This window comes from Kogia breviceps, chromosome 17 (genome assembly GCF_026419965.1).
Source record: "Kogia breviceps isolate mKogBre1 chromosome 17, mKogBre1 haplotype 1, whole genome shotgun sequence".
NCBI classification, from domain to species: Eukaryota; Metazoa; Chordata; class Mammalia; order Artiodactyla; family Physeteridae; genus Kogia; species Kogia breviceps.
In genome coordinates, this window is record NC_081326.1 from 38,820,028 (window position 1) to 38,842,659 (window position 22,632).

Here is a 22,632-nt window from a genome sequence, read left to right on the forward strand (position 1 = left end):
TTCACTCATTGGAGCATTTCTTATTTTGAAGTAATTTCAGACTTACAGAAAAGTTGCAAAAATAATACACTACACCTAACTTCCCCTAATGTTAAAAACATACAATCACAGTACAATTATCATGATGAGGACGTAAGTGCTAATATCGTATTAAATAAGATTACAACTTTATTTGAATTTCACTTAATGTCCTTTTTCTATTCCAGGACACCACATTGCATTTCGTTGTTGCGTCTACTTAATCCTCTGACAATCTGTGACAGTTCCTCATTCTTTCCTTATTTTTCATGTCCTTGACACATGAGATGAGTACTGGTCAGGTGTTTTGTAGAATGTCTCTCAATTTGGGTTTGTCTGATGTTTTCTCATGGATCAAGATTAGGTCTTTTTGACAAGACTGCCACAGAAGTGATGTGTCCTTCTCAGTGTATCACATTAAGGGGGTACCTGATGTTAATATGTCCTATTACTGGTGATGTTAACCTTGATCACTTGGCTAAGTGTTGTCTACTGGGTATCTCCACTATTGAGTTACTATTTTTACCTTTGTACAATGATTGATAAATATATGGGGGAGATACTTTGAGACTGTGATGCCACATTTCAAATCTTCAAATCTCTGCCCACAATAATTTCCCTGTGACAGCTATTACTGCAGTGTTTGCCTAAAGATGATTTTGTATTTTGCTTACTCTATTTGTGAACTGGAATTCTTCCATATAGAAGAGCTCACTCTTCTCCCCCATTTATTTATTTTTCTCAATATAGAGTCATGGATACTTATTTCATTCTATGAGTAATAATTAAATATTTAAACATTTTTGTTCAAGTTATTCCAGCTTTTCACCATTAGGAGCTGCCTCAGTTGGCTCCTCCATCTTCTTTACATACCCTCATCCTTTTACAAGGATTTATTTTCTGGCTCCCCAAGATCATCTTTAATATTCCTTGTGAAGCCCTGGAATGAATCACTTCTTCAAGGAGCTCTGATTTCTCTTATTGGAGAAAGGGTATAGGAACCAAGATCTGGGTGCTTATCATAGCTACTCTCAGGGGCCCTCTCAAGGAAGTGTTTGTGTGTGCGCGTGTGTGTGTACATTAGCACACATACATATCTGTGTTTATTTCTGTATTTATCTGTACATCTATTAAAAATTAGTTCACCCTGACACCTTCCATTCCATTTTAACACCATTAAAGCCCATTCAAGTTGTCCCCATTTCCTTAGTTGTAACTTCTTTCTCCAACAGTTTAATGCATTTTCTGGGCTTCATAACAAGTTACCACAAATTTAGTGGCTAAGAACAACACCCATTTATTATTTCAGTTTCTGTAGGTCAGAAGTCTGGCACAGCATACTAGGTTCTCTGCTGCCTTCTCATCTGGAGGCTTGACTGAAGAGGGATCTGTCTCCATGCTCCCTTGGGCTGTTGGCAGAGTCATTTCTTTGTGGCTACAGAATTCCTAGCAGCTTGCTTTTTCAAACCCAGCAATGGAAAGAGCTTCAAGTCCATGACCTCTAGACTCTCTTTCAAAGGGCTTGCCTGATTGGTCAGTCCCATCCAGGAGACTATTTTCATCTTAAAATCAGCTGATTAGGGACTGTAATTACATCTGCAAAGTCCCTTCACCTTTGCCATATTCTACTGGTTAGAAGCAACCACTGCACTGGTTCAGCCTTCACTGAAGGAAAAGGGATTACAGAAGCTATGACTCACTAGGGGTCACTTTAGGGTGTGTCTGCCTCATGGGGTGTGTTCAGTCCTAATATACACAATGACATTATACAAAATGACAGAATTATTAACTCATACCTCTTTGAGCAACAGATTGCTACTAGTTTATTTGTGCACAGTTCTCTTCATCTTAGCCTTATGACCAGTCAAAATACTAATTTCCAGTTACTTAATTCTTTTCGTCCCAATTCCCTTCAGTGTGGTTATCATTTGTAATAGGTCCAGTTGTAATTGGTACCTATTTGGGGTTCCTCCTGCACCCACACACACCCTGGTTGATTTTCATTTTTTATTTTGGGAGGTGTTGGAAGCATTACTATGGTTCTAAAACCCAAAGCTATACAAAAGGAATACTCAGAAATATTCCTCCTTCCTCACCCCCATGAACCTTTTCCAATTTCTCTCTTCAGTTTTTTTACCTGCCCTCTGAAGATTTCGTTTCTGGTTTATTCTTCCTATGTTTTGTACAAATGAGCAGATACATGCGTGTTTTCTTACATCTTTTTTCTTGCAATGGAGGGTATCTTACTCTAGATACTCATTTGCACTTTGCTTTTTTACACTTAAGAGCCTCAGAAATCACTCCAAATCAGTTCACAGATCTTGTTCTTTTTTTAAATTATTATTAATGATGTGCATTGACCTCCACTGTGCAATGAACCACAGTATTTTCAACTGTTCTCCTGTGTGTAAACATTTGGTGGTTCCTAATATTTTACATTTTACAGACAGTGAATATTCTTCTGGTCAGTACAGATTCAAACAAAGGAGCAGATAATGTTAGGCCATATGTCAAACTGAAACTCCAACATACCCACGCCCCATGAGCCACCGTTGCTTCTGACTCACCTACGTTAGACTCCATGCAGTCATTGCCCTTGAGATGTGATGGAGCTGCTAATAGAGTCCTTTGACATTCTAGCCACCTTGTAAGTGGACCTTTTTAGACACTCTTCTCAGCAGCAACCATTCACCTGCCACTCCAGGTTAGGCTCTTCCATTTCAAGCTGCTCCATCCCAAGACAACTTTCATGACCTTATTTTCATCTTTGGAGTGACTCCTCTTCTTCACCCCTGCCCCCAATCTTTTCATCTCAGCTGAGTCTCAAGAGATGATAAAACTGTCTTGAAATAATAAGCTATAGTTCCAGAATGTTTATCTTCCCCAAGGATCCATTAATATAGGAGTTATTCTTTGTGCTTCCTATTCAAGTATTCTGAATGTTTACTGGCCTATTTAAACTACAGTGCCACAGGAATTCCCCGGCTGTCCAGTGGTTAGGACTTGGCGCTTTCACTATCCCGGCCCAGGCTCAATCCCTAGTCGAGGAACTAAGATCCCACAAGCCGAGTGGTGTGGCAAAAACAATCAAACAAACAAAAAAAACAAAAAACACTACAGTGCCACAATAGGGGGTGGTATCAGGGATGTCCATATTGTCCTGAAATGTTTATGTAAGATTGTGTCTGCATTTATCTGGAAGAGGCGTCATTAAGAATTCACCAAGCTTGCTTTAAAAAGGCTAAGAACCAGTGTATTAAATTCTATATTTGTTTTTTTTGTGTGTGTGTGGTACACGGGCCTCTCACTGCTGTGGCCCCTCCCATTGCAGAGCACAGGCTCCGGACGCACAGGCTCAGCGGCCATGGCTCACGGGCCCAGCCACTCCGCGGCATGTGGGATCTTCCCGGACCGGGGAACGAACCCGTGTCCCCTGCATCGGCAGGCGGACTCCCAACCACTGCGCCACCGGGGAAGCCCTCTATATTTGTTTTTTAATACAGATTGGCTGGAGGGAAAAGGTTCTGGCTGCGGGTCATCCTCAAATTCATGTTCACATAAATGATTATTCATTTTAGATGAAAAATGTTAATATGTAATTTATGCAAGTTTAAAAAAGTATTTAAAGTGCTGTACAGCAGGAACTAACACAACATTGTAAATCAAATATACTCCAATAAAAATTAGTTTAAAAAAAGTATTTAAAGTGCATATTAAATATATCTTTTGGACAAGTAAAACTAAAAAGCAAGTATTTTAAGTAAGTTGTACATAGTTTTAAGACTAATGACCATAAAGACAAAAATAAGAGAATCTGACAAATGTGAAGTTAAAGCACATTTTATTTACTGACAGATTAAAAACCATAACTTCAGGTAGTGCAAAATACACCACTGAACCCAATTACAAAGAACTGGTGTTAATAATACACAATGTTTAAGCAATGCTACACTTATTTTTGGCAAAGTGCTGTATTGTTTAGTCTGTGTATAAAACTGACCATCTATGAACTAATCAGTATAAAAACCTTCTATAAAAACAGAAAAAAATATTTAGACAGTGGCTCAAGAAAACAAGCTGCCATTTGTGCATAGATTGACGTACAGTATATAACCTAATCAAATGTCCCTTTTGAGTTTTCAAGTTGTCGAAAAAAAAGTGTCCGGAAACACATCAAGAAGGCACATAGTACAATCTACAATACTCTTCAGTCTCTAGAACTGATGCCCTGCCCTTGAAAAGCAAATGTGTTCACAATTTTACTTGAGAAGAAAACAAACAAACAAAAACAAAAAACCAAAGCCACTTAAAACACACACACACACACACACAATTACTAATTAAGGTTCCAAACCTCTGGAGGAAAACACAACCAAAAAGCAAGCAAAACCACTCATACACAGCAAGCCTGGAAACATACACATCCAACCTCCCCAAGTACTGGTATGGTTTTTAGAAGCCCTCCTAGAAAACAAATACTAAAACTTCAGGCAAATACTGAGCAAAATTGGGCATTTAACAATGATACAATTTAAAAAAATGTTTTAAGGAAAATTCTCAATGACACACAAAAGAATATCCACTTAAGCTGCCTTCCTTGGAATAGTAACTTCTCCCACATAAAGGATACTGTTGCAAATAGGAAAAGATATCCTTATCTGTATGCTTTCCAGGACCTCTTTCTCCACCCCAAACCACTTGTAATTGGTGTCACATTTCAAGTGAAATTGGTACATGGCAAGGCTGATACCACTATATTATATGTTTTCTAAATAAAGCATTTTATATAAAACTTTAAGCATTAAGTAGATAAGGATGCCATTTATAATAATCAACAGGGCCGATGGCAGTGAACCTACATGATAGTAGCCCAACTTTTTAAAGAATTTAACCAGTATGTATGGGACTTATAAAATAAAAATATAATTTTAAGGTAACATTACAAACATATGCTAGTATCTCCAGTACAAGGAGCAGTCTCTTAACTGATTCTAAAAAACAAAAACTAATACTTGGAAACTCTTAAACTAAGTTATTTAAATTTAAATGTCTTATCTTCTAGTTGGAGTCCTTCATTTTGTTTGTTTGTTTGTTTCCAACTCAAAGAAAATGAGAATAAGAAAGATACCCTTCTTTGCCCTCTTTTCTTAAAGAGTATATAAGACAATATATTTCCTTGAGGAGGAAGAGAAATAGCAAAGACACCCAGATTCAAGGAAGACATAGAGATTACAAACCAGTGTACTACACAGATCTGAGAAGTAAAAACATTAGGCAATGCTGAATGGCCCTCTCAAGTTTTAAGTAAACTGTCATCCCACTAGAATCAAAGTACTGATACAACACGGAAGGTATGTAAACAGGAACAGTTTGCATGGGAACTGAAAACATGCACAGGAAATGAATGTTAAAAAAGCTCCCTGGAACAGTAAGTAAAAAATCCAATCACTTTGCACCTTCTGCAAAAAATTCCCCACCCACCCAAACATATATTATAAATTGCCACAGAAGATAAATAACGGGTGGTTAATCTTCAACTTACGGTGCAGTACATAATCAAACTAAGTGAAGAAGAAAAAGTAATAAACATAGGATATACATGATAAAATGTTTTATTAACAAAAAACACAAACTTTGAGAAACATGGTGCATTATAAAAACTAAGAAACTCATTCATGAAACACTGCTGTGTGCACCACATATTCCAGACTTTTTCCAAGTAACGTTCTATATTATCAGTTTAGAAACAGAGCACTAAATTCAAAGGGGTCTTATTTCTCACTGCTTAAATTTTTAAGGAATATGCACTAAAGCACGTTGTAAACCACTAATATTTACAACAGGAAAAATAATAAACTTATAATAAGCTGCATTTCAGCCATGTTTCAAAGAATACTTAACAGTCAACATCACTCTCTGTTATTATTGGTCTTATGTCTCACACATAGTAGATCCCTAACAAACATCTAATGACCAAGAACTTCAACTGTATTATATAACCACTTTCTTTAATGCTTACATGTGCCAATTTTAGACAGAAACCTTAGATACTGATACAGAAACGACAGTATGATATCACAGATGGTGTGTGGTAACCCTTACACTGAAAAAACGTCGCAAAGACTGAAATCATTTGTTTTCCAGGTACAAAGCATAAAAAACTTGGCCCAAATAAGGCAAACAAAAAGTCAGTAACTAATAGAGATGTAAATGTATTTAAGGTATTAGGAAATCTGAAAAAATAATAGTAAAAAAAGACCATTGCAGTTTTATATACAAATCTGTTCATGCTGCCAAACAAATTCTCATGGCTGACCTTCTTTAACTCGTGAGGTACTAACAACTTGCATTTAATATATGAAAAAAGAGACCCCCATGTATTCAGAGGCTTACATCTATGCTCAAGTTAGCAACATACGGCCCTTTAACAGTCATGGTAGAAAACATACACACCGTCATGAAAACTCTACCTTATCTCCCAACTCTGGTAAACACAAATAGTAACAAAATAACTTCTAGCTCAGTTTGACAAAAGTTTACAGACTTGGCCTCTTATTAGAAAAATAAATAAAGGGGTAGCTGAAATGGAAGGGGGCTAAGGAGAGAAGGGGGATCTAGACTCTTGTTCTAAAGAGACATTTCTGGCCCTTCAGCACAGCCAGTGGACGAACAACCTAACACCACCATCTAAGCTATTTGAACCTCTTCTGACTCCACATACCCCAGTCTAGTCAGAAAAGAGCACAGCTCTTCGCTTAAAAAAAGTCTCCCATGGTTCCCTGCATCCAACTGCTACAGGGTTACCGAAGAATATACTAACACTTCATATAACTATATGCTGCTTCTGCCCTTGACAACACTGTATAGCCATGTACTTGCTTACTTAGGGTTGCAGAGGAGATGGAAAAATAAGCTATTTGATTATGAAGGTGATCGTACTGCTCTGTCTATGTAGAATGTGCTCTGGATTGTAAATACGTTTGACTTAATTTCAGAGGAAGCTGGTGAGAGTGCAGATGGCTCAGCGAAACCCATTACAGCTGCTAAAAAATAAAGTGAGCGGCTAGAGGTAAGGAAATCGATTTCCTCTGCGCTGAGTTAAGCGGCCTCTGTGAACGGAGCCCTGCCCCGGCCGCATCAGCATCGCCTCTGAGGAGCAGCTGTGGCAGAGGAGTTGCCACGGCCCCACCCCCATCACCAGACTCGGCAGAGAGGCCCCTGGAATTTCACGCAAGGATCAGTTCTCGGCAGTCCCACTTCAAGTCAGTATCCAGTCCTCCCAACAACTGTGAGGGCGGTACGTACCACTGCTCCCCCACTGGTGGAGGAAACAGAGGCCAAAGTGGTTAAAGATTTTGCCCGAAGCCCAAGTTAAAACAAAAATACGAAAACTCAAGGAAGCCAACCTGTCACCCATCATTTAGACGCTATGAAGAGATGTCACCAGGGACCCCCTTCACCCTTGCTTGCCACTCGGCAGGACAGTCTCCGTGGCAGAGGATCTATCACTGCATCAGAAATATAAAGCCTCTCTCTTCCCTTGGGCACATATAAACAGGAAGTCACTCAAGTGCCAGGACAAGTACTTCTGAATTTACAGCTGATGTGAGGTGGCGAGTAGGCAGAGCTGGCGGGAAAGAATCCAAACAACTTAAACAGAAGACCAATGGGTTAGTTATGGACACACATTTTTCCAAATATAATTTCACAGGTCTAATTTAATCCCTCTGCATGTGAGACGAGTGCTGTTGTCCCACGATGCCTGTAATGTCCGTACCATGTCACACAGTCACATCGGAATTACTGAATGTACTGTTCGCTAACACTTAAGGTACCTGAATTCCAAAATGAACTGTATGGCTAATCTGGGAAATAAAAAACCCATACACACAGAAATATATCAAGTTTTCTTCCAAAAGAAAGTTCAGCCATAATTCCATTATATCTGTGGCAACTACATCACTTGTTAATGCTCATGTTAGTGTGTAAAAATGTATTCGCTATATACAGAAAAGATTATCAAGTACTGGTCAATAAAGTGTATGGCTGACCCTGAGAATAAATTTCTGCTTACTCAAAAGATTAATTAATACCTAATAAAATGAAATTGAAAGATGCCTATTCTCGTACTTGGGAAGAAATCTCTTTAAATTGCTAACTTGTATACACCGTAATAGATTTAAAGACATCCCCAAACACTAAACACTGTAATTGTATTGATATGTTTCCAAAAATATTCTGAAAAAATTTACAAAAAAGTAAATGTTAAGAGCAAGGCATTACATGATACACAGCATGTAAATCTGGTCTTCAAGATAGTGTCTAAACATACCGATAAAACTGTGTGACTGGTCATCAGTTGTCTGTGAAGAGACAGCATATTCATCGTCCATACACACCCACGCACACACATATGCACAAACCAAGAGAAACCCACCAAACACACTTGAAATTCTTAGTAATTGTACTGACGTGGGCAGGGCTGATGGACAGCCCAGCCATTGTGCTTGATTTGCCGAGAGTGGCAATCCCTGGTAAGATTTTGGCGACGAAGGCTATTTCTGTTCAGAGACTGTCTTTCACTGTGTTCTTTTATCCACTGGGAAGGGCGAAAGCTCTTGGGTTGCTCCAGAAAAGCTGTATGAGCAGCGAGAGCTGCAACATAGCAATGAATGTGCTGCCCCATTTCATTCTGAGCTTCCACTCTGAAACAGAAAAAAATGGGGATGTATTAAGTAACAGAGTATGTTATTAATGAGACTGAAAAAGCTACCTGGCAATTCAATTTGCGACACTAATTTGTTTATGGTTGAATGAGAGCTTAGTGTCTCATGGCTGACAGACAAGTTTATATTTTGTGACCACACTGACTGATAATGGTAGAAAGGAGAAGCCAACTTTCTATCGAAATATGCCATAGAATCCACAGGTGGTTAATTAAGTGGGCTGTATTTTTTAAAAAATGCTTTATGCTTTGAGTGAATTTCAGTTATACACCAAACACATTTATATAAGCTTACTAGGAGGGGAACTAACGTGTTTTAATTCTCACTACAACCTTAAAAGGAAGCTATTTTAATTCCCAGATTTTACTGGTCAGAAAACTCAGGCTCAGAAAGGTTAAGGTCAAAATTATTAACTGACTCAACCAAGATTCCAACATAGGTCACATCCAAAGACCATGGTTATGAGGCAGGGTTGATACTGATGCACTGTGCCAATAGCACCTTCACAGATGTTTTCTGTCTATAAGTAAAATGTTCTAGGAAACAAGCCTTAAATCTGTATTTACTAGAAACATGCAGAAGGAAATTCTACTCATTTAAAATTCTCAGTGAGAAGCTACCTGCTTATTACAGAAAACAATTCTAAGTTTTAAATTTATATCATAACAGGGCACATTTTGTAATGGCATTTGCATACAATGTTATAAAAACCCTTAGGGAGAACACAATCTTAAAATATGGCTACAAACCATATAATTATGTTTTCTATATTAAAAGCTAATCAATAGATCTAAACTATATTTACACATGATGAAGAACTTCAAGATTTTTAAGGGTTATTTTACATAGGAAAGGCAGTTATATATTCTGCCTATAACCACTAGAGGAAAACACAATGATCTTTTAATATATTGTTTTTATTAAACGGTCAAATTAAAGCAGGTCACATTAATAAACTAATAGAGAGAAGTTAAAATAAAGACAGTGGTTTTTAAAAGGTGGGTGCCTTGAGTCCTTCGCCTCCCTGCTCAGACTGATACACATATCACACAGTCTCAAAGGGAATATACTTACTCTGTGCCAGTGAGTCTTATAAGCAGCTTTTCCTGGCCCTACAAATGTTAAATGGTGAACTATTAAATCACTAGTAAGGTTTAAAATGCTATTTAATTTTACTATAGTATGTGGTCAACTTTTCTTTATTATAACTGGTTTACTATGGGTCATTAACGGCACATGTATTACTTAATTCAAGATTATGATAGCACATAAACCTTCACAAACAATATTTATAAAGGCTAAAATGCAATAAAATACATACTCTGAAGCCCATCTTTAATTATGAAGCACCTTAATTTTATGTGCTTTATGGTAATCTCTTCAAGGATAGACAGGATGGAAACAATCTAACTTTTGAAAGAGATATAACTTATTTCTTGCTCAGAAAACACAAATATTTACTACAGAGCCATCCTCCTAATTTTGGTGACATTTTATTTCTATCTTGATTTAGTGGGCCTTTCTTATAAGAATTTCAAATCCACATATAAAGATGTTAAAAAAATTTTAATTATTATAAAACTATAATTTGCAGTACTTTCTTATGTTCAAAAAGAATTCATGTAAAATTGTGTTCATTTGATCCTTTATTTGTGTTTAACTACCCTATGTGTTATATCAAAACATATAGCAAGATACAGTAACAAACAAGATATAAAAAAATGAACATTCTCACTGCATCAAAATTGCAAACACATAACCAGATGCAGTGCGAGGTCCTGAACTGGATGCTGGTTTGGACAAACTAGATGAAATATTCTGGACTGTAGCGGGCAAATCTGAGAATGGTTTGTGTAGTTGATGAAGTAAAATTTTACTGGAAAAAAAAGGTAGAGATCATTGCCTAAGGAAGCAGATTATAAAATAGTACATACAGCTTGATGCCATTTAGGTTGAAATGGTGTATGTACCTGTGCATGGGCACATTCAGAAAAAACAATCTGGAAGGATATGACGTAGAGCCTAAACAGTATTCATCTCTTGGTAGTGAGAACGTCATTTAAAATTTTTTTGCATTTTCTAATTTTCTGTAGTGCCTATGTACTGCTTCTATAATAAGTTGTCTACAAAGGTGCTGAATACATATATGTATACACACACAATTTAAAAAAAATACTGAAACATAAATATACAAATGTTACTAATTTAAAGGGGCTATTAATCACGCTAAATTCTCAAGTGGAATTCCTCAGAGATGAGATCAAAATCAGGGTGGAAAGAATTTCTAAGAACTGAAGAAATTAATTTGCATCAACTGTAAAGCAATTAAATCAATACCACCTCCAAAAAATTATATTTTAAACTTTTGTTGGAATGCCCGCAACATTAACCTCTTGATAAATTTATAGTATGGAATAAAGTGCCAGTTAAAGTAACATTTCCCATCAAAGATCTTACCCAGTATAAAGCCTGGGTAACTATATAAGCAAATTGTTTTTCAATTTGGTACAAGTGTATGTTTATCCTCATTCAAGATCATCTACAATATTGAGACTTGAGAGTGCAGCAAACTCTGGTAAAGTTAACAAATTAATGAGCTGCCTGGGCTTTGTTTATATTTTGGCAAACAGGAAATAGAAGATATATACAATGGTCTAGTTAGCAGAGTTGGAGCCTGGACAATCCAAAAAGAGGCCTTTTGGATGACAGCACGAACCACAATTCACCTGTTACCTTGACAGGTACTAAGGGAACTAAGCCAGTACCAGCATCCTGCAAATACTTTATTACCATAGGAAACCTTCCACTAACATGCACCACGGACTAGCTGGACTTTGAGCTAATTAACATGGCCATGGGTTTTACTTCAGTGGGTGGGAGCGATCTTGAGTATAGTCTCTGAATAAACGCCACAGACTGTGAGTTTGTTTTGGAACATATCACTGACCAGGCACGCTCCCTGAACCTTTCCAGGCCCTCAACCTATCTGCCATTCGAGCCGAGCCTTTCAGACCACTTGGGACGCCCATATAACAGCAAAACATTGTTTGGGTATGAAATCTTTCCTCTGTAAGGCAGATAACTCTCTGAGCAAAATGTTTTGGTATATCTGCCATTTTACTTCTTGCTTAAGATTCCTCAGGTTTTAAGGTTAAGCGCCATTTGATGTGACCTAGTTAGGACTACTTGGAAGATCGTAAGAGATTTCTTTTAAGATACACTATTCTTGTCTAATTTGATGCCCCAAATAATCCAGTCTATAAAGTGCCAGAGTTATATTCTAAGATACTTAGCAGAAATGCCAGTCTTCTCTTTCCATTCAGTAGCATGATTTTATGAGACAGCTCTCCATTACGTAACTGGGGCCATGCTATAACTCACCTTTTTGAAAATCTAAAATGAATACGTTTTTTTCATACTATCAACCGCCTTGTGCACTAGGCATATACTTTCATGAATCTCTATAAGATTACTTTGCATCTTCTAAAAACTTAGCTTTGAACTGTATTAGAAATAAATAAACTGCATACTAAACAGACTGTCTGTGGAGAGAGCAACGTACCTGGGACTGCTTGGGTTATGAAATTCCTCAGTCCCACAGTGGGCCTCACTGAGGCTGGGGCAGGGGTTATGCACAGCATAGACAGACATGCTGGGGTGTTCGATGAGAAGGTTTTCCATAGGACTGGTTTCCACCTTGATAGTGGTTAATCCACCTGCAGTAAAACATGGGGGAGGGGTGATAAACCAGCTCTCCTCCATCGGACAGGACTCAAACTGGAGGAAGCAGGAATCACTTGTATCAGTTAAGCACTCAAGAGACGTGGGTAAACAGGAAAAGACTGAAGGGTGCTCGGTAGGTGACTCTTCACTGATGTCTTCTTCTTCCTCGTCTTCTGCTGCTGAGAAACCAGTGCAAGTGTCTAGATCGTAGTCCACACACGTCGTTGAAGTCCCAAGGGATAGGAGTATCACATTGATATCACACCAGAGCACAGAAAAAGAAGAGATGATGCTGTTAGCTGATGCTCACATTCCCCCCTTTACGTAGGTCAGAAACAAAACCATTCATATTCACTCATAATGATTATAATTTCTCAGCACCTAGTATGTGTGTGCATGTGTGTGTGTTGGGGGGGTGTGTATCACTGTATGGGATGGATTATGCTGGTTTTGCAGGAACAGTTTTTAAGACTGTTTCTATTCTGCTGAGTAAACACATAATGCGCCAAATGGATTATTGCTTGTCTAATATGAGGATTTTCAATTAAAGTGCCTCTGATTTGATCAGGGTGTAAGAGCTTCAAAACTGCAAAGTCTGACATCAAACAATTTCCCTGACCGATCATCTGGCACAGAATGCTTCCTGCAATTTTTTAAGACAAATTCTTGTTTATTTACTTTTAAGGCTTAAAAACCTTCAGAGTTACTGGTTTACTTATGCAAAAACTAGATGCAAGAGTTTCCACTTTTGCTGTAATGATTAACGGCTAAGAATACCCTTACCTATGAAGTCAACAAGAATCCATTCATCATCTTCTTTCTCACTAAATTCTGGTTCTTGGTTGGAAGAAGTATTGACTTCACCCACAAACATTTTATTCAGTCTCTGAAACATTGTTAAGGCAAGATTGAGACTTTGGCTGGATGTCTTTATAGCTGAGATTTCAAAAACCTGTCTTCTGTCAGCCTGATGGCACTGACAGGGGATTAAAGTGCACAAGTTGCTTATTCAACTTAGGCGAGAAGCACGAAGAGTCATTATCCCTAAAATAAAACAGAAGAAGAAGGTTATTTCAAATCAGCACATTTATGTAATGTGTATGTGGTTTTAAAATACACACACATATCCCCACCCTTAGAAAAAAGCACATGCCTTAGCCTACAGCTATGGCTCTTCCCTTCTTTCCAACACAAGATATGCAATATCTCTTTTTTACAAACATTATCAATCGAGTACTCAAACGCAACCTGTAAATATCTCAAAATGTGCAATAGAAGGGGCTGGTTCTTTTTCACATCTGTGCTTTCATAAGGGATAAATTTGAACAACGTATGTCAACTGAAATACTACTTTTCTGTAAGTAGAGCAAAGACTAGGTATTCATGGTCAACTGGCCAGAAGCTGCCAAATGAAGCCAGCAATAGAGGCCAGTGAGTGACCACTATCACGCCAGGCCCTCACCTTTCCCTGGCACCTTTTCTCCGCTCTGTTCTTGTATATGATCGTTAAGCACACCTAACTACATTTAAAATCTGTAAGTACTTCGACCTTCAAAACAATTCCTACAGCTGGCATGGAGAAAGTCACACTGTAGAAAACTCAGGTGAACAGCAACCAGAACTGGAAACGACCACTGTGCCTGAGTTCAAATGCTGGCTCTGTGGCTTGTGCCCTAAGAGTAAGGAAGTCACACTATTTCAGGAGGCAATGGTTCTACCTCATGGAGTTCTCGTGAGTTCTAAATGAGGAACTCCAGCCTCATCTGATCTTATTCCAGAGTTCCAGATTTATATATCCATTTCTGCCTGCCTACACGATGGGCATATCAAACCCCCCAAATAGCAAAGAGATCTTTTAGTTTTCCCCTACAAACATACTCGGGCACACTTGCCCTTCACCCCCTACTCAGGAAGGAGAGGCAGCAGCATCCAGAAGTTATTCAGGCCAAAAGCCTAGCCCTTACCCTCGACTCCTTTTGATCCTTACCCCCCCGCACCCCACCCCTCATCCAAACTCCCAGCAAGTCCTGCTGACTCTAGCTGCACACTTGGCTCGAATCCACCTACTTCTCTCCACCACTCTCACCCTGGTTGAAGCCAACTGGTGTCTCTCCAGACTTTGCCAATCACCACTCCTAGACAGTCTCCCCAGGTCCTAACTCTTGTCAAATGAGATAGTGCAGGCAACCTACTTAGCAAGGCGCTTGGTACAAAATTCTCAGTCAATGTCAACTATTAGTCACAAATATTTGCTGAGCACCTATTACGGTTCAGGCCGAGTGCTCAGCGCAACGGAGGCAGCAGTGGACAAGGCCCTCCCATGGCAAGTGCAACAAGCCAGTGTGATGAGTGTCACGTGAGAAGTGTACTGGCGCTCCTCAAATCCACACAGGCAGAGATCAGGGAAGGACGCCTGAAATCAATTACTTCAATCGTGAATGGCCGAGAAGCTCAAGAACGGAGGAAGGAGGAGAAAGAACACTATGAAACTGTGCAGAAGAGTGAGAATGTGGCGCCTCCTGTGGCTCAAGATCCAGGTGGATGGTCGTGAGAGTGGGCTCGGGGGCTAAGCGGGGACCAGATCCTGCAGGACCTTGTAAGCCAGAAGTGAAGGGGCGGGAAAAGTCAAGGATGCCCCAGGTTTTTGGCCTGACCAACTGGAGGGATGGTGGGATAGTTCAGTGGAAGAGGGACACTGCGGAGGTACAGCCTGTGCACTCTGGACACATGGAATTGTGGAAATCTGCAGATCCCACACCGGGGATGTCTGGAAGGCAGCCGAGTACAGGACTCTGCAGTCCAAGAGTGTGGTGTCTTCTGGGGGTACAGATTTGGGAGTTATCAACACAAAGGGGATGACAGGAACCCTAAGAGTGGGTGAGACCATCCAGGGAGTGTCAGTCTTGAATCCCTAACTTCAGACTCTTGACATTTCACTTTCAAGACAAACATCTTTAGCTGTAAATGTAGTTCGACTATCTGATGAGGCTCCTAGAGTTCAGTTCTTTATGTGCACACTGAAGGCTACTGCCCATGTGCAGTACTACAAATGTGTGCTCAAATAAACGGCACTGGAATACTTCTGTGGTCACAATCTGTCATCCTCAGACATTCATTATGAAAAGCGGGTAAACAGGAAGTGTCACTTGCATAACCAGTCTTCCTGAAACCCTTCTGGAAAGCAACATGGCCAGAAGTCTGGAGCTCTAGTATGAGAACACAAAGTCAGCTTTATGTTCCATGTAAGAGAATTTAGAAGAAAAGTGGGCTGTGTAATTGGCCTGACATATCCGAAAAGACGACCTATCCCATGTGTAAATAGCTGATGAGCTGATGTGTAAATAAAGGTTTTGAGCATATATGCTAGGAGGGAAAAAAGATATTTTCAAAATGTTTTCCCCGTTTCTCTTAAATTATGGAAGCAGGTATTGGCCCCAACTACAATTCTGTGTCTGCTGACCCGGTTGGGAGAATAATGCCAATTCTCCAGAGTACAGGGCTGGACTCAGCCCCTGCACCAGTGAGAGCTGCTGGGTGGGGAGGGAGCACCCACAGGAAAACCTTGCTCGTCTTGAATGAGCCCTTATCCCCCAAATGTGATGCCACATGAGGTAAGTCACTGGGGCCCAGGCCACTTAAGTGGCAGCTACAAGGCAGAAAACATGCTGGGGCCACTGTGGTTGGGCAGCTGCAAGTTCCCAACTGCAAACTGCACCCTCTGGCTGCAGCTCCAAAACCATAAAATGGAAGCCAGGTTTTGCCTGGAACACACGCAGCTCTGCCACAGGAAAGGTGTCTCTGGAGGAGCTTTCCATGGGATGGTACAAGTCAGTCTTCTTTTGGTTTCCTGAAGTGAGGTTGGTCTAACTTTGCAAAGTTCCTTTGGCCCTGCTTTCTATAGCTGTCACAAAGGACGAGGAGCTGTTGGAGAGACCCCAATACACTAAAATTGTTCAGTGAGGTGGCTGCCAGGAACATTAGGTGAATCAACATTTGAAATGTGACTAGTGTGACTGAGAAACTAAATTTTTAATCTTAATTTGGGATATATTAGGTTAAATAAAATATATAAACAAAATTAATTTCACCTATTTCTTTGCCCCTTTTTAACGTGGCTACTTAAAAATTTAAACATGCATATATATTTTTATTGGACAATACTGTTTTAGAAAAATCTTTCTAATGTCTTGATGGCCTATCCTCTCAATGACCCAGAGACTGTCGCTACCAAAGCACTGCTGCTCTTGACCTTGGCTCCCTCCCAGGAATGGAGGCTTTCCATGGGGCTGGTTCTATGTGGAGCTAAAAGGCAAAGCAGAACTTCAGACTTCATTCCTCACCACATATCACTAACGTTTTCATATTCACAACTCTAGGACAACGATAAAACTAAAGTGAAAAATTCCAGAGAAAGCAAGTGTCCTAAGAGGACAAATTTACAAATACAGCTCTGCAATTTAGGAAAGAGGTAGAGGAATGAAGGCTAGGTTAGGTGGTGCTGCTGTTCTCTGGGGCACCTGCAAGCCTGGCAGTCTCACCCCAGTGGAGAAAAGAGACCAAGCGTCTGGTCCCTAGCCTTTCAAGAAGGAAGCTTTGTCCCTCTTCTGCTTGGCTCAAAATACCTCCATTCCCTCTCTTTTAAAAAATGTCTTTTTCATTATAAAATGAACCAAACCACATTATAGAAAGTTTGGAAAGTAAATAAGGAAACTAGTTATTATTCCATGCTTTGTTGCAATTATTGTTAATATATTGTACATTTTCTTTTACAGTTTCTTTTTATCACAATTGTAGGCTAAGGCATGTGCAGTTTTGTATCCCGCTTTATTACCTAACATTTTATCATTAATTTTTTTTTTTATCATCAATGTTTTCACATTTCATGAGTAGAAATGCTCTGTGGGCAGAGAAAGATGGCTGAGTTTAATACTTATGGGGTACAGCATTCTAGTTTGAGAACTCTGAAAAGGAGTTACTAGTCTGAAGAGCTTGTTCATGTGATTTATTTTCTCATTTTTGAGACAAGCAACCAACCGAGAGGCCGCATGGCTCTGGAGTTGGCCTGCTTTGTTTGAAATCTTGACTCTGCTCCCCGGAACTTGTGTGTACTTAGGATATATGGTAACTTCTTGGTGCCTCAGTTTTCTCAGGGTAGTGCCATTGTGAGGATTAATATGTATCACTTAAAAGCAGGCACAGAGCAGCCACCTAGTAAATATTAACCACAAGTGCACTTCAAACCAGTTGTATGACTGTGAGCAAGTCACTTAGCATCCTTGGGTCTGAGTGTCTTTATCGACAAAATGTTTATATAATAATTAGAGCTACAGTTTACTGAATGCTTATTATATGTGACAGACTTGAGGTACTTATTTGTCCCATTTGACTAATGAGGAAACTGAGGCTCAGAAATTAAGTAACTTGCTCAAAAGCGACAGAGCTGGTCAGGGCTGGGGCCAGCATTAGAGTGTAAGTGTGTCTGGTCCCAAGGGCCTTGCTCCCCCTTGCCCTCCCCCCACCGCCCCAACCCCAGCACAGGATCTCTCTCGGGCTCCTTCCAGCCTCAACTCTGGCTCTATGAACTTCAGAGAACAGCATTTTTCTGTTGGTTTTGGCTGCCAGTAGGCGGCTCCAAAACAACATTTTAAATTTAAAAAAAAAAAAAAAAAAACCTCTGATGATTTAACTTCTATGTGTACAGCTGTGGCTTCTTGACAGTTTTGAAATATCAAGTGGCTAAATTAACACATCATCATCCAAAAGCAGCCTCAAAATGATCGTTCTCTCACTAGTTTAGAAAAATAAACATGCTGATTAGAGTGATTTTAACTAAATTTTAAACTGCATTAAAACCAAGCCAAGAAAGTTGTCTTTGCTTGTTCCACTCTACCCAGCCTATTCAACTGGCTACAAGGGGGTTATTCTCCTCAGGATCCACCAGGTTGGCTCTGAAGGCTGAATGACAGTGGACAAAGATAGCAGCAGTAAGTGGTAATTCCTAGCCTGTTAACCTTACATTTTGAAAGTGGGACCATTCCCAAGAGAATTATTAAGCAAGCGGTGGGGCAGTCACAAAAAGTGACAAAAGACAGGATGGAAAAACAAACGAGACCTTAGTCATAGAAATTAGTAAGGTCCTGGTTCCGGGCAGGAGCCTTTGAAAATTATGCTGCCAATTCAGGATTACAGTGGCTGTGACTTAAAAGCAAAAGCTTCCTAATGCTTTTCACATCTGCAGTGAAACATATATTTCAATTACCAAGCAAGTGATTTCAAGATCTTGGGGCACCTCATTATTACCTCTGTTCAATGATACCATGGGTCACTTTCCACTCCCTTTTCCCCAAAATACTTTGTATTCAGAAAAGTTTCTTTTCCGAATTGTATTAGGAAATACAATAAAAACAAGGAATCCCTAAGTAAAATTCATCTGCAACTTTTTCAAGAGAAAAACCAATTCCTTTTAACTGTCTGTGTGGTCTTGAGTAAGTTACTCAACCTCTCTGGGCCCTCAGGTTTCCTATGCGTAATACAGCCTACTTCAGAGGGTTATTGTGGGAATCAATCGAGACAGCGCAGGTAAAGTCCTCACATAGTATATGGCACATGAGAAGCACCCAATCAGCGCGAGTGATCAAAACGATGAGGGTTTTCATTGTGATGGGCAGAGAAACTGCTCTTTCCACACGTGCAACCTCAAATAGTGAAGTGGAAGATCAAGCAGGGTCAAGGAACATGCAACGGACAGGCGGGCACTCGGCAGGCACCGGTCGCCGGGTAACTGAGCCGCTGCGCTGCCGAGAGCGACCGTGCGCTGGGAGGGCTGCGGGAGGAGCAGCGGCGGCGCCGCGGGCCTGGCGTGGGGGGTGGGGGAGGGCGGGGATGCGTCCCGGGGCGGCGGCCGCGCTCGCTCCTCCGGAGCCGGGGGCTCCGACGCCGAGTCCCGAGCGGGCAGCTCCAGTCCAACGGCGGAGGGCAGGAGGAGGAGTGGAGAGGAGTGAGGAGGAGGAGGAGAGAGAGGAGGAGGTCCCGCCGCGGCCAAGAAAACAGGCCACGCTCGGGGGAGGAGGCAGAAACCGAACACCCAACCGCCGCCCCTCGCCGGGGCTTGGCCGGCCCGTGTCCGGGCGCCGCCTCCGCCCGCACCCCGGGACCAACGAGGGTCCACCGAGCGGGTGGGCGACCGGCCCGCGGAGGCGAGCGGAGGCAGCGGAGGCCGGGAGCGCACTGACCGCGGCTCGCGGGCCGGCCCGAGGGCAGGGCGCGCGGGTCCGGCAACGCTGCGGGGCGGCCAGACGCGAGCGGCCCTGGACGCCGGCCCCGCCCGCACTTACGTGGGCCCGACCGGCAGCCGGACGCGCGGCGAAGGCAGCAGGCGCCCGGCTCGGCGGGAACCGGCGGGAAGCGGTGCGCTGGCGGCGCGGGGCGGCTGAGGTAGCTGCGGCTCCCGGACGGCGGGCGCGGGGCGCGGGGCCGGTTCAGCCCTCCTGTGGCCGCGCCACTGGCCGCCGCCGCCACCGGCCCGTCTCGTTCCTTTTGTTGTTGTGCAGCTTCGGAACAGCTGATCGTCCGCTGCGCCCGCCCGTCGGGCCCGCCCGCCGGGCAGCCCCGCCCCGCCCCGCCCCGTTCCGTCCCGCCCCGGGGCCGCGCCAGGCCCGGCCCACCAATCGGCGGCGCGGGGGCCCCGGGGCCGCCCTGCTAGAGGTTGTCACTAACGCACGTGACCTGGCTCCGAGCCGTGCGACGCTCTCGAGTTAGAAACAAGCCCGGGCAACGAAGCCCGGTCGCCGAGGGTATAGAAGAGGGGCGAGCGGAAGCGGGGGTAGGGGCGGGTGGGGGTGGGGAGCTGGTACCTGGGCGCCTGGGAGAGAGGAGAGGAGGGGCTGGGGGCGAACAAAAGTGGGAACCCGCTGGAGTGTGAGGATGAACTGGAACTGTAAGGGGAGAGGAAGAGCCCTGGCCCCAGCTATCCCTTTGGCCAAGTGAGGGGCCGAGCGTTTGGGGCGTAAAGGGACACAAAGTGTTTTCTGCTCTGAGAGGAAAATTAAGGGCATTGAGGAGGGTGATGGAGGCCAAAGACTGTGATGCAGGCCCACTTAACTTCTTGGTCTTCTTAGGAGAGAAAGTCTGGGCTCCAGATACAGAGATGCCGCCCACCCAACCTCCTTTTTAAGACCTTGAGCCAGGCCCCACCTCGCTGTGGTAACTGACACTGGGAACTGACTGAACTCGCCCACAAGCTCAGGATTCAACCCACAGGTCGACGAGGCAGAAGAGGCCATCAGACCAGACCTGAAGGCAGAGACGCAGGAGCCTGGAGGCCCTTTGCTCCGGAAGACAAGGAGCATCCTGGAGGAAGAAGAGTTAGGAGAGCGGCTGCATCCAGGTTCTCCTGTGACCTAGGGAGCCCATGACCTCTGTTCTGCTGTTTACGCAGTACAAACTGTGGGCATTCACACGATGCCTACCTGCTCACCGGGTTATTTATAGTGAGGGGAAAGTAAGACAGTGGGCTTGAAAATACTTTCCAAACCAAAGCTCTGTACCTGTATAGATGGATTCACTGTCTGGCAAAGGCAAGGGAGTCATTTTGATGTGTCTCCACTCTTAGATGGATCTTGTTTGGACTGAGATGCGGTCCTCTGACGTAGGGTGAAATTTATAGCGACCCTCAACAGGTGTATCATACATTAAGTATCTGAAAGTATCTGACTCTCACATTCTGGCCCTCACAAGTATCCTGTGGTCAATCTGCTTCCAACAATACTGGTTTTAAAGGGTGTAAATCAAGGTGCGGGGGATTGTCTGACACCCAAAAGTAATAACCAAAATTCGGAGGCCATTTGACTTTTTCTCAGAAAGTAGACCAAACCTTTAACTTGGATTTTAGGTTTTGGCTAATCCTAATATTTTCTCTCAAATGTCACTGCTACATTAGGAGCCCCATAATCTCTTGTTTCTTCTTAGCAATTCGTGAAGAGACCATCTTCCCATTCAGAACCCAGGCATGATGATAATTTTAAGGTTCTAATTTTTAAAAGGTCACATTGAGACCCTCCCTTTTTCCAACTTGATAAGATTTATCACTATTAAAGACAATGTGAAAGCATACAATGCCTTGTTATGATAGAGAAAACAATGTGAGGTAGATGATTCCAAAGATGGTCACAACAATATCACCATCATGAAGTGAAGTCTATTTTTTTTTCCCGTTGAATCTGGGCTGGCCCTGTAACTGCTTTGGCCTATAGAATGTGGCAGAAATAATGTCTGAGGTCTCCCAAGATCAGACATTAAGCAAGCCTGAAAGCTTCTGCTTTGCAGTCAGGAAAGCCAGCCACCACATAAGAAGAGCCCACCATGTTGTGAGGAAGTCCAAGCTATGTGGAGGAGAGATGCCTGACTAGCCCCTAGATGTTCAGCCTGTCTCAGCTGAGGTACCAGACTTGTGAGTGAAAAAGCCCTCCAGGAAGGTCCAAGCCCAGCAGACACCGCATGGAACAGAGATGAGCCATCCTCACTGAGCCCTGCCAAAATTGCAGAATTGTGAGCAGGTAAATGATTGTTGTTTTAAGGCACAAGTGTTGGGGGGGGGGTGTTTAAAAGCAGCAATAGGACACCAAAACACAAAGCTAAACAAGAGAAAGGCCCATAGCATACAGATCAACCTTCTGTAAATGTCACAAAGCAGAGTTTTGGGGATAATTTTTTTTATCTTATCTCAGGAGTCATTTGCTTTCTGTTTACTCTCTTGCTGATTTATAATCGTCCCAGTGTTATACCAAGGGTGGGAGGAGGGGGCGTGGGAGAAGTCTGCTTCTATGAGGGAGGAGTATTTTATCACTGTACATTGTTTGGAACTGTTGGAGCATGAAAATAATAAAAAGCAAACTGAATTTTAGTCAGTTTTAAAATTCTATACACACACACAACACCCCCCCACTCCCCCCCCCACCCCGCCACACACACAGAAATTCACTGCTTGTTGCCTGCATGTAGAGTGGGTGGCTCCCATAGCCTTTCTCCTTGGTGTACCACTGGTTTACATACATACATGCAGTGAGACTCAGGAGTAATGTCATCTCCACAGCACAGAGCTGTCTGAACCCAACCAAATTGTCAAATCACACAGCTGCAAACCAGCCTCTTGTCTGTTGGCTGCCAA

At 42.2% G+C, this 22,632-nt stretch overlaps 1 protein-coding gene across 2 annotated transcripts; it reads right to left on the reverse strand.

The window, feature by feature from the left end:
- Positions 1 to 5,614: 5,614 nt before the first annotated feature.
- TP53INP1 (tumor protein p53 inducible nuclear protein 1) lies at positions 5,615 to 20,038 on the reverse strand. Of its 2 annotated transcripts, XM_059042918.2 has the most exons (5): positions 19,802 to 20,038; positions 13,251 to 13,511; positions 12,307 to 12,667; positions 9,819 to 9,856; positions 5,615 to 8,723 (listed from the first exon to the last, which is right to left on the reverse strand). In XM_059042918.2, the coding sequence occupies exons 2-4, from the start codon at positions 13,360 to 13,362 to the stop codon at positions 9,835 to 9,837; spliced, it is 495 nt and encodes a 164-aa protein (XP_058898901.1). In that variant the 5' UTR covers positions 13,363 to 13,511; positions 19,802 to 20,038; the 3' UTR covers positions 5,615 to 8,723; positions 9,819 to 9,834. The 2 variants fall into 2 exon arrangements, with proteins under 2 accessions (XP_058898901.1, XP_058898895.1); XM_059042912.2 differs by lacking the exon at positions 9,819 to 9,856 and having other exon boundaries at positions 19,802 to 20,026.
- Positions 20,039 to 22,632: the final 2,594 nt, after the last annotated feature.

Bases quoted from the DNA above. Each gene is read 5' to 3' on its own strand.
- TP53INP1 (XM_059042912.2), bottom strand. From the start codon at position 13,362: ATGTTTCAGAGACTGAATAAAATGTTTGTGGGTGAAGTCAATACTTCT. The intron at 12,668-13,250 runs GTAAGGGTATTC...ACTACGATCTAG, and splicing joins GATTCTTGTTGACTTCATAG to ACACTTGCACTGGTTTCTCA. The intron at 8,724-12,306 runs GTACGTTGCTCT...TTTCTGTTTCAG, and splicing joins CATAACCCAAGCAGTCCCAG to AGTGGAAGCTCAGAATGAAA.